This window comes from Aphelocoma coerulescens, chromosome 1A (assembly GCF_041296385.1).
Source record: "Aphelocoma coerulescens isolate FSJ_1873_10779 chromosome 1A, UR_Acoe_1.0, whole genome shotgun sequence".
Taxonomy (NCBI): Eukaryota; Metazoa; Chordata; class Aves; order Passeriformes; family Corvidae; genus Aphelocoma; species Aphelocoma coerulescens.
This window is the reverse complement of record NC_091014.1, coordinates 13,417,590-13,430,570: the sequence shown is the minus strand read 5'-3', so window position 1 is coordinate 13,430,570 and position 12,981 is coordinate 13,417,590. Positions and strand designations below refer to the sequence as shown.

Genomic DNA, 12,981 nt, shown 5'->3' with positions numbered 1-12,981 from the left:
GAACACAGACAGACGTGGAGAGAAGAAAAAGGCAGACATTGAGCAGTAAGGGCTTCCCTACTTGCCAGGGAAAAGAAAGAACACCTTGACAAGATTACAATCAGAAATCACTGGAATTACTCAATTTACTGACAGCAGACAGCCAAACACTTCCACTGATGGAAGCTGGATCAGTGCTTAGCAGGAACTCTGTTTTTGTAACATTTCATTATACCATACATACTACTTCTAAGAGTACCTACTGATGCCAATGGAAACAGATGCCTTGCCCTTGCAAATTACTTCAAAGAACAAACTCCCTGTCACTGCTCTCTAGTTCCCTCCCTTTCTCAGCAAGTGTCCCAGTTTTGCAGGGAAGTCCCTTCTTTTTCTAAAAGAGCAAAACAAATTTTCACACTCTCATCCCTCTGTCTCTAGAGCACTCAGCCCAGATTTCCACCTTCTTGCTTTCACTAAATCCCACTCTATTCCTTGGCTATCTGGCAAAACCCTGGATGTGAGTGCTTGAGGGCTTGCAGTGTACTGGCTCCCCTCTCAGTGTGGAAGGGGGGGCCATGCAGCCAGGTGATGATATACATGATAACTGCTCTAAAGCAGTAGGGAAGGCTTTCCTAGAGCAGGTGACAGACTAAGTGCATGTTTACCCAAGTCACAGAACTCTGCCCTGTCTTCCCACTGGACAGCCTTCTCTCTAAAACCTTCAAATATTCCCAGAGGCAAGCAAAACTTCCTAAAAGCAGACAGTTGTTGTGTTATCCACATGAGAATTGGATTTTCTGAAAAATCATCTTTTTTTAAACTAATCTTTGAACTCAAAAGCATAAAAACCCCAAACTGCCATGCTCTTCTGATACAGCTTTTATCCACTTGGCAGAGCCCCTCTTCACCGTCTATTTTACATTTCTTCAGTCGCAGCAGGAAGACAGCTATGAACCTTGTACCTGAAACTTCAACAGTAAATAATGTTCTCAGGAAACAGAAATTGCATTAAATTCTTTTCAATTATTCCAGAATCTACTTGTACATGAAAATTACCAAATATCAACTTTAAGAGGAAGCGATTGTTGAGAGTGAGGGGGCAAGTGCTTTGCCTGCAGAAAGAATACACCGTAAGGTAAAGAGAAATAGAAGCAGGAAGTATTTCCCTTTTTGGTAACACCTTAACTTCTTTAAACAACTGATAATCATTGGCCTAATGCTGTTGCCTTTGCATAATTCTTGATCATTTCTGTGCCTTTGGGACGTGTATATTTCAGAGTTAACTAATTAGGGTTGCTTTTGGCCTCAAGTGCCAAGATCATTTCCATACAGAACAGTGGGTTGAAAAATTGTATCTGCTTCAGTGATGACTGTCCTACATAAACACTGACTGAGTTGTGAAACCAGAGAAGTCATTCAGCTGTGTGTATTTGAAACACCAGCTCTTATCTTTAATGTTGCCAAAGCAGCAAGATGATTGACTGGCCAGCGGTGCTCATTCACTGAGAAGAAGTCTTGTTTTACTGCTGAGGTGATTCATTCCACATAGTCTTGCTAGAATCTGGGGTCCTTCCACAGTTTTCTAGCCTGAGAACTTCTAATTATGGTTTTTAAAGAAACTGTATTTAATAACCACTAGTAAATTTAAGTGCTAGTTACTGTTCCTAGGCAGGAAGAGATATATAAGCAGGCTACATACTAAAATTATGTAATTACACTTCTAATGTTTCCTGACTTTGAGATTACCATCTTACATGGGGGAGGAAAAGAGTTTTTGTGCATATTTTCTTAGGTTTAAAACCAGAGCAAAACTCAAAGCCTTATCCAATCTGCTGTCACATCAGGTCACGCTGACATAACACGTTCAAACATAATGTGTCTGAGGGCTCCAGCTTTCAGTTAATGTTTTCTCTAGAGCAAACTGTGTAATTGGTAAAAGCAACTTAACTTCTAGATAGCCACATCTGGAGTGGGGGAGAGAAATACACACCCTACACAGTGAACTGTACAACTGTTTTCTAAAGCTGGAAACAGCAAGACCTGGGATTATAAGTTCAATTTTAAATGCCTTACAAAAATGCTTCCAGTAATTGCAGGTACCTTTCCACGTACCCTCTATTCCTCCAGCTCCAGCTTCTTCTGCTCTTCTCATCTCCCACCCACCATTTCTCAGCCTATTCTGCACTACTGTACATTTATAAATATGCCATATACCCCTTTTACTTCCCCCTTTGACTCAGAAACAGACAGAATTTTTTAATTATATTTTTAATATAATAGATTGCCTAGGAAAGTCTGTGTGACTTTCTAAGCCAACAAAGCAATGAGTCAAATTCTGCTCTGGATTATCTCCCACAGATTCACTGGACTAATGCTAAGGAGGAATTTGGCTCTAAGACTTTTGTTAGAAGAAGTGATTACATTCACAAGTCACTGACCAAATAAAATTTTAAAGTCATCCAGTAACATGGGGAGTACAACGGCACAAGCAAACATCTGAACATGAAGCAGATTAAACAAGCAGACGCCAAGGGCAATAAACTAATAAAGAAATGTAGATGCCTTTGACTTAGGCCAGACAGACATTTATTGGAAGCCAAGATTAGTAAGCCTTACCACTTAGAGTTACATGATCGTCTTTGGAGGCACTCTGTGTTTCTTTTAACTGGATCTCTGAGCTCACATCCACTTTTCTTCCAGACAGCTCTAAATAGGCTTTGAGAGACGCAGGTACCTTGACTGTGATTGAACCTGGTATAAATTTAAGTGAAAGCTAGTTAGTTTAACACTGAGATCAAAGCATGAAACAGGCCATTATTTCACTAACTTGAATCAAATCATCATTTGGTTGTGCTTGGTTGGGATTTTTTTAAAAGTCTTCAGACACAGTAACCTCTTTTTTTTGGTTACTGAAAGGATAAATGAAGGTATCTTCATTTATCATAAACAGGGCACGGCATGTCTCATGTAGAAAAGGGTATCACAGCATTTCCTTTGCACACATGAAAATAAATAATGGCATACACTTCCAGCAATGTATTTTGGTAGAGGATCTTATTACAGGAATGATCAAGGAAGCAAACATAATAGAACTCACAACTATTATGACTTCAGATTTATCTTCTAGTTACATATTGACATTCCTGAGAAAGGACAGGGCATCACAGCTGACAAATAATCCAGTCACTGCATGGCACACAATGAAAGAATTGCTCCTCTGGAAGGATAAGACACCGCTCACGTACTGTGAATGCTGGCAACTGTCTTTGCTTTACTGCTCAGGGCAAGCTGTTCACATCCTCCAACAGATGCAGTCTCAAAACTGACAAACTAGTTTAGACTATGCATCACTAAAATGTAAACTAGTAGCAAAATTGCAGCATTGGTGGCCTGAATAATTCTGCTTTGACATTGAACCCAGAAATTCTGACTTCTGCTTCTCCTAAATCTGTGCTTCTCTGCATTAGACCAAAGGCAGACACTGGGCCCCCAAGCTGCTTACATTAGTAATCTTTATAAATAACTCAGTCACAGTTTGGAAGCTCTGTCCTGCGCATTAGATCAAAAACCTGAAAAATTCAGAATACACTTATATGTGCTTCTCAGTTTTTGCTCAATTTCAACATTCACATTAGAAAAACATAAAACAATTTCTTGACATGCATCCCAAAAGCTTAAGAAAACACAGTAAGAATAACAGCTAAGCAGCACCAGAAAGCAACCCTAGCTAAGCAACTTAGACTCAGCAGAATCACTTGCCTGTGACAGTTTTGATGAACAAGTAACTTCCAGTATAATTTAGGCCTGCATTTTTTTATTAGAATAAGAAAGGGAAAAGGTCTTCATCTTTGGGTCGTCTTTGGAGAGTTGCTCAGTGATGACTCATAAAAACCAACACACATGCAGCTCATTTATCACAAATTGGACATTTTCTACACTGCAGCTGTCAGCAGTTATTCTGAATTTACAGGGTAAACAGAAACAGAACTTCAACTTTGTCTGTACTAAGCTGTGCTGCCAGAAGAGATGTCAGAAAATATTTTGCAAATAACATTAATTAGCTTTTATTAAATACATTCCTCTTTGCTACTATCTCAAAGAGACATTAACTTAGCAATAAGTGATAAAAAGGAAAACCAAGAAATAATTTAAAAATAAATTTCTTTGCACTAATGAAACCAAAATAGATTGTACAGAAAGATGAACAAATGATTTTAGTGCATTGACACCATCAGTCACATTTTGAGTAACTGTTAGATTTTAACAGGGCACAGGCATTGTCTCACAGGAGACACAAGTGTACCAAATACCATGTTCATTTAAATCCACCTGAAGTGCCTGACATGACATTAAAGTCAAGTATAAAAATGCTGTAGTGCGTTTTGGCTTGTTCTGGATTTTTTTTGTCTGCATTTTGTTGTGTTTTTTCAGGGTTGTTTTTTTCAAAACTAGGACTAACAAGATGTACTCAGGGCTCTGCAATGTGCAGTATCATATCTTCTGAATGGCAAAACTATGAATTCAACTTTAGGCTTTTAATTAAGAAGGTTTTAGTGAGTAAGCAGGTGAGAAAATGAAGGAAATATGGTAGGGTAAGGCTCTCCCATCTTTGTTTTTCTGCCTTCAAATTTTCATAGTAGGACATTTCAGTGAGAAGGCAAGAAAAATAAATGTGTGTCAGTTATCACTGCACAGACAGCAGCATGGAGAAAACTGTGCTCAAAGCAAAGGAACACTGTAACCCTAGTCAACTCTGCAGAATTCTGCTGGGTATATTGCCAGGAAGAAAAAAAAGAAAAACATTGATAAACATAAACATTTTTTAATCCATATTAAGTATCCTTGTCCCTTACAGAGCTTATTGTATTTTAAGTATTTACAGACATCTTCCAATAATGAGGCAAAATGAAAATATAAATAACCAACATCAACAAACTACTTTTTACAGACAGATAAAAAAACCAAAACAACCCCATATCCCCTTTTCTTTTACATCAAAATCTGCCACAAAAAATATTTGATTTAGTTTGCTAACCTTTCTGGGATTTCAGATCCACTTTTCTTAATTGACTGACATAAACATCTATCGTCCCATGATATGTAGAAGCTTTTAGACTTCCATCTGATGAATCTAAAACACAAAAGAAAATAAAAGAACTTGTGTATCATTCACTCTTTTAAAAGACAGATTTGCCATGAACTTTCTTTATACCTCAAACTCATTTTTGTCAATTCTTCTGTGTTCAGAAGTATAATAATTTACTGATTTTACTTAGAAAAACAAGTTTCTGAAGAAAATGTATCTCCCCAGTCCAGAATCGGGGCACACAATCCTACAGCTGTAGCTCTGCAGTTGTTCTACATCTACAAGGCCTCAACTGCACCACACATCCTTCTACAAGAATGTCTTTATCTTTTCTGAAGATCAAGCACCAAACTTGAACACTGAGATCTATTTTTGTTTCCAAAAGAATTCATTTCCTCAGACTCTGTGCAGGGAGAACTTTACCCCGGAAAGCTATCCCATACAAAAACCAAGCAGTTGTTCACTGAAACATCTTGTTACACAAGTAACTGAGTACAGGCTTTGTAAACTCTGATTTACTACATCTGAATTATCAACAAATGTTTAATATAGCAGGAAAACAGCATTTGTTCTGTGCCCTGGAAAAGGGAGGCCTAAATTTTCTTTTATACCTTATTAGCTGAAATTTATGATCATAAAACTTTGTGAAGAAGTGTTTTTACAAATAGAAAGTCTTGAAGAACCTTTAATTGTACACTTGAGTAGTCTTTAATTATTTGCAATGTATTCCATTTTAAAATACATAGACTTTCAAAATATCCCAAATAGTTTACTTTCAAGCTACTGAACAGACTTATACCTAATAAAAATTGCAAAGAAATTATGAAGAAACTCTAGAGGAGCATAAAAAAATTACATTTGTACATGAGCAAAAGGCAGTTACTGAAAGGTATTTTTAGAGACAATGCTAGAAATTAAAGTATTGGCAAGAAATCCTGAGGTAGAGACTGGTTTCTGCGTATGCATAGAAAAAACCCAACAGTCAAACTGTCATAAGTAGCTAAAATAATAAAATCAAACCTTAATGAAACTTCCCATTTTAAGAAGTAAATGTATAATGAGAGAATGAACTAGATTAATCATAACAAGGATGTCTCATATTAATGTTTTATGCTTGCCATACAAGTTTTAGCTCTAAGTAAACTCATCCAGAGGTTTTCTGATCGCAGATCTCAAGCACAGATGCCAAATATCAGTGCACTGCTTACAACAGCAAAAACATGGAAAAGGATCATTATTCTATAGCTAAAGCTGATTTCTTTGGAGGGGAAAGTAATTTTAAAAAAAAGCAGCTAATCCATATTTAGTCAGTTGAGAAACTGAGAAGGGCTTTGACTACAAAGAAAACATTAATAACTAGAACTGGATGTGAATGCTTCAGCCATCTCAAGACTTTGTATTAAAGAAGGTCTGTTCAAAATCTGAAAAAAAAAAAAAAATTAACTCTTCATTAATAATGAAGAGTTTTGCTTGTGTAAGTGAAAATGAAACCTCAGTTTTAACTGATGACTTTTTAAAAGGTTGTTCATAATAGTAAAAAATTTAAACTCATTAGAACTAGAAAATTTGACATACATCAACCGTTTTTATGAACATTTTAAATAGTGATCACTTGAGGTTTTCATGCAAAAGCTGTTTTTGCAGATATTCCTCATCAAATTTAGTAACAGCCAATTACAAATTCTTCACATAATCCTGACAGAGATTTTGTTGGCAACAGATACAGGAAACATCCAGCCTTTGACTCTTCTGCTTCAAACAGAACATATAATAAGTTCCTTTATCTGTTGCAGGAAGAAAGAAGAGTCTCCTGTGACAGAACAGCAGCTCTCTCCAGGGAGAACAACTAGAAACAGTCCACACACCACCAGCTGATGGTGCTTTAGAGGGACAACATTTATCCAGTGAAGCCTTTCTCTTCCCACTCCTCAAATGCAAAAGCAGCTCCTGTGAGATTCTTCCCAGTGGGAAGATAACTTTTGTGAATCTGCAAGACTGAACAGTGTTCTTTCCTAGATCTTCAATTAATATATATTAAAATAAAAAGAATTCTCATTTTGTGAGAGACTGGATTCTCTTTGCAGAAGGCATCAACATGAATGAAGGACGCAGGAGGAGAGCAGTAGGGACAGGCTCACCAGGGCACAGATTTACCAGGGAAGACAAAAACAACCTCAAGGGGAATAGAACACTTTTCCACTGAAGAACACTGTTTTGGGAGGACAGCTTGCCAGATTTTGACTCCCAGAGTACCTCACTAATACAAAGTTTCCTATGGCTGAAGAAACTACAGCAGTTTCAAAACCACCAAGAAGCTTGGCAGCACTAATCAAACACCAAACCTGGCACTACAGTACTGTACAATAAACAACTCTTATGCTTTGACCTATGGAAGTAACATGAAATATATTTTATGGAAACAACTGAATATGATTTGTGTCATGAATGTTACAGATATGATATTAAATACAAGTCTGTAGATACAATTAAGAATACCAAGAAACATGGAATTGTTCATCACTTCTGCAAAGTCCATAAAGATGCTGTTTTAAGTTTGTGTCTCTAGCTCTTAACAAATAAAGGGGAAAAAAATGAAAACGGATTAAAAACAACCCCAAAGTTGAGGGGATAGAACAAAAAAGTGCCCAAATCTAAATAAATAAATAAATATTTCAACAATGAAAAATTATCTTATACTAAGAAGCACAGGCTGATAGGACAAAATGCATAACAAATAATAATGGAGACAATATATATTTTATGGTTATGACAGAACAAACCTAAGGCAATTTATTTTCAAATACATACCCAGTGTTAGCTGATATGAATGCAAATAACTGAAGGTAAAAATAAGGAAAAAAAGTACAGTTTGAATTCAGAGTTTGCTAAGGACTGACAGGGGAAAAGTTTTCTCCAGGTTTTTCAAGGGGAAAAACAAGGACAAAGCCTTTTACTGGAAATGGAACAGATGGTCACTCTTGAGCAGCTTCAGCTATTTAAGAATTTACTGGTACCAGAGAAAAAAGATGAAAAAAAAGGGCACAGTGAAGCAAGATGTCCTTGGCAAAGTCTTTGTTAAGTTTTATAAAAAATAAACAGAGCTTGAAGAATAAGACCTAAGACATATAACTTGAAAGACTGCATAATTAAAGATCAGTGAAAGGCCTACAAAGCTAACATTTAGTATTCTCCCTTCACTTTATCAGCCAAGCACTAAAGAAAGGATTAAACACAAGTGATCTTTCCTTAAATCTAAGCAAAAACATACTTTTCCTAATAGCACCTAAAGACTGACCGTGTTCATGGTAAAATCAGTAACAAAATCCATCTCAAGAGGAACACAAAATATTTATCATTATTTGATTCGACTGGAGAAAGCATAAAATTCCAACATATCCAAAGTGTGATGAAGATTTAATTCCTGCTAAACTAGCTATCTAGTATTGCTTATTGATAGAAAACAGGCAAATATTCTTGTTTTAGTTCATTGTTCCAAAACATAAGAAACTGAAATATATTCACTGAATAGACTTCACTATTATTTATTGTTTAGAGTTCACTAAATTGCACACACTACTGAAAAATCCTTAGCAGTCCTGACCATACTCACCAGGGGGACCTAGCAAAACAAATGATGCAACACACAAAGCAAAGACATCTCTCTGAAAACAACTCCTTTCCTGACCAAGTTACCCAGACGATCCTTTTACCTCTTAATGATCTATTTCCTACCCCAATTTTAAGTTTTATCCATTGGTTGTAAAGGCCATAGTTTCTTTCTGATAAATTATTCTGTTGCAAAAAAACCCCAAACAACTAAACCACCTGGCTTGTCTAGTTTGCAGAAAAGGAAGCTGGGGGGTGACCTCATAGCTCCTTGCAGCTTCCTGCAGAGGGGAAGGGCACAAGGAGGTGCTGAGTTTTTCTCCCTGGTGTCCAGTGAAAGGATGCATGGGACTGGTTTTTTTAAGGAAGCATTTTCTTACAGAGAAAGTGGTCAAACACTGGACCAGGCTTCCCAAAGAGGTGGTCGTGCCCCAAGCCTGTTAGTGTATAAGAGCCCCTAAACAAGACACTTCACCTCTTGGCCAAGCAGTTGGACTGGATGATCACTGTAGGTGTCCCTTCCAGGTGAAATAAGGGATAAGGCATTGAGCAAACTGGTCAAACAGGAGGTGTTCTCACACTTTTAGAGTTGAACATCTGGATCTTAAAAGTCTTTAACCTTTAGAAAAATCCATAAAAATACCAGGGATGTTTAATGCTCCTTAGGAAAAGATGAACTCTAACTAGTGCTGTCAGAATTGAAATCTGAAAAATAATGTTTCTTCAACTGTGTCTTAATGTTTAAGCTGAACCTGGTTCATTAAGGAAAATAATCATCATCTGTTGATGGAAAAAGCTAACTCCTATATTAAGAAACCTTTATTTAACCACTCTTCATACCCTATGAGTTTATTTAAGAGAAGGAAAAACAGCCTAGCAAGTAAAATTTAATTCTGTGGTTTAATGAGTAACTCCTAAGAATGTGTCTAGCATTAGTTTTCCAGGAATGTTAATACAGAGCTCTTAGAAACATAAGAAGAGTTGTTAACAGTCCCTGAACAATTCTTAGAGATTGTCCCTGAAAGATGCTTAGTGAGTGACTACAGTTAACACCATTAGCAGAAATCTTCAAGATTTGGGCCTGAGGAAATCTTTCTACATTCAACTGACCACTGAGCCTTGTCTATGATTCTGTTACTTCAATTTTCTGCCATAGCAATAATTAGAATTTGAACTTCTCACTTTAGTGTTTGTGTGCTGTAAAATGCACTGATATAAGGTATACTATAATTGATAGCTCTGAGTTATCCTGTTGTATAAATGCCCAGGTTCCCAAAAAAAAGGTTTATGAGCCATTTTCATTTCTGAAGGAAAAACTATAAGGATAATAGCTTGAAAAAACGGAAATTATCACAAGCCTTCCCATCATCCCTCCAAATAAGTAATACATCAATTATTAGCTTCCTGATATAAAAATTAAACATAGCTAATCACTGATAGCAATAAATTTAAGATAGAGAACTACATTAAGGACACAACTGCATTTGATGTACACTTAGTGTTTTGTCATGTCCTTTTATCCCATCTTTATCTAAAAGGTGACACATAGACTCAGCCTAACTTGTGCAAGGCCCAGAGATTATTGGGTACCAAGTAAGAGCACATGCCTTGCCCAACCACAAAAGGATGAGTTTGGAAAGGGTCTCGTTCAGCCACAGTTATCAGTGCTACTCCTGAAAAGGAGGCAAAAACATCTGTGTGAAATCACCTCCTTTTTACTTCCCCTGTGAATATTTAGCTCTTAGAAAGGAAAAGGGAAGAACAAGAGAGATAGGGAGAAGGCAGAACCTACCTACTGTGATACTTCCTGTTTTGGTCTGAAGGTTGGTGTTACCTATAATGAAAAGGGAAAAAATGTTAAAAACCATATTATTGAAACATTTTTTGTTTATTTTTAATGTTGTTGCTTTACAAACAAAAGTCTTAACACTTGAGAGTAATAATGAAGTGACTCCAGACAAGAAAAACACTGAGTAAAGTCAAAGACACCACCTGGATTTGAGGGAGAAAAAAATGCAGAGGCATGTGGAAGGCTAATGCACAATATTGTCTTATTTTATTGGGGCATTTTTTTTAAATTGCTCTGATGCTGCAACAGCACTGTGGATGATTTAAGTTCAATTGGATGTATAACATAAACAGTTTCTGTTTTCCTCTTATATACACCTATACCCCATCTCTGCTGGAGGGAATCTTGTGTGTTATCTTCATAGGCTACTTCCTGGACCCACTGAACATTTCCTAGTCCCTCCAAACTTATGTGCATGACAACCCCTTGTCAACATTTCCATTGACTTCAGTCTGAGTACGTTGGGCAAACTAGAGAACATCAAACAAAAGTGTGTAAGGCACAAGATGTAGAATGGTCTTCTATTGAACTTGCATCACTTTAAACAGGCACTGGTGTTCCAGCCTTAAAATTTCAAAATATTTATTCTTCCCTTTCACCTATAACATCAAGAGAATCTGGAAGGAGGAGAGATGTACCTCATAACAGAAGAGCCATCTATACTGCTAACAGTCTCTAACTAAATTGTAGAAACTTCTACAGTTCCATGTGTAAATGTCTCACAGAAAATGCTTTAAATTAGAAAGTAAACCCCTGTATCATCCCTGCCGTTCTCTCATCCTCCCAAGAGAAAGACACATGAAGAATAAGGCTGATCACAGTAACTGAGTCCAGTTTAGTAATACACAGTAGTCATAACTTTCAAGTCTTTCAGAAGAGGTTTTAAAAATTGCAAATGGATCAAGCTCTACCCTATCTTGTGTAATTACACAGTAGTAAACAACCATTAGGGCAGAATGCATTCCACTGTATATGACCTGTATTTTTCTTAGTGGTTCATGGGCTGAAAGCTAGAAAAGCAGCCTATTATCAACAGCTTAAATTCATCTTTTCAAGCACATACCGTACAAAATACTTAGGGGTTCTGAAAATCAGAGCAGAAACAAAAGCATATTTCAATGACCTTGATGAAAGATGTTTGGCTTCACTCCTTGCTGTTTTTAAAAGGCATGTTACAATTATCCCACCCTTTTCCCCATTTTATCATGACTAGCACTTAGTTTGGTACAACCTACAAAAATACCTAGGGTTTTGTCAGCCAGCAACTCCCATGGAGCCAAAGGTAGATTATATTCTGTCAGCATATAGCCCCTGGGCCTGTTCTGTCTTTTCTGGGGGTTTTTTCTTTTCCATTTTGATGAGTAGATCCTTGAAAAATATTCAACATATAGAAATCAAATTCCCTTTAACCACATACTTATATGGCAGAACCACCAATGCTGTGCAACGTCAAGACAATATACTGGTGTGGAAAGCTCACTTCAAACATCTAGCTAGAACAAAAGCTGCTTTTGAAGCAGACAGGGATGTCCTGCTGTGTTGTGTCCTGCACTGGCTACAGACTGCACAGAACTGCACTTTTGGTCATGTAACTGTTCACTGAAGGCCAACACTTCATTTAGGATTTTTAAGTTAGGCAAGTATTTCTTGGGCACATCAAGGGCAAAGAGGGAAAGACCTGACTAGAGGTAATTACCAGTCTGATTATTACAACCGACTCCAGCATTGTAATGCAATACTATGATATTCAAAATATAATAATTGTAACAGAATATTGATAACAGTGCCTTAGTATTTTGGGGTTTTGTTGCTTCTGAAGAAAGAGTCATCTTTTCTATCATCTAAAAGCTTTGCCTCTTCATGAACATCGTAAAATTTCAAATTACAATATTGTAATCAGGATCAGTAGTATAGGACCAGGGCAAAAGATGGCTTTTGGGATATAAAGGCAACAATTTATGCTGTGTTATTTATATTCTTTTTTTTTTTTGGAGGCTCTTAACAGGGCAGGATTCTTTTGATACACAAAAAGGAAAATAAACCATTATGCAGCTTTTTACCACTTAAGAAATTAATTTTATTTTCATTTCTTTGTAGACATGTCTGTACTTTAGTCTGATGAGAAATTAAAATGCGAAGTTACAATTCCACTCTACATAAGTGAAATCCAGAAATGTAGCTGACATGTATGGAACACACTCTGGTATATCATGGGGTATACTTTCTGGAGGGATTATAGAATGCCAAGCTCAAGCATTGGACTGTACTATCTTTGGAAGATGGCAGATACTCTTTGTGTTATTCAAGTCATTGACAAGGCAGTTGTATGTTTATCCTTTCCTGTATACACATTAGTGATATATGTATTAGCAAATACATAAAGTAACCTCAATAACCATGTTTTCCAGCATGATTCTCTCAGATAATTAAATTGTTACTAGACTATGACAGAATAATAAAA

At 36.7% G+C, this 12,981-nt stretch overlaps 1 protein-coding gene across 1 annotated transcript in view; it reads right to left on the bottom strand.

The window, feature by feature from the left end:
- Positions 1-12,981, bottom strand: part of FAM185A (family with sequence similarity 185 member A) — a 37,500-nt gene that overhangs the window by 6,963 nt on the left and 17,556 nt on the right. The window contains exons 5-7 of the mRNA XM_069036019.1: positions 10,464-10,505; positions 5,015-5,110; positions 2,596-2,730 (exon numbers count right to left, since the gene is read on the bottom strand). Of these exons, the coding sequence (XP_068892120.1) occupies positions 2,596-2,730; positions 5,015-5,110; positions 10,464-10,505 (273 nt within the window). The remainder of the gene's footprint in view (positions 1-2,595; positions 2,731-5,014; positions 5,111-10,463; positions 10,506-12,981) is intronic.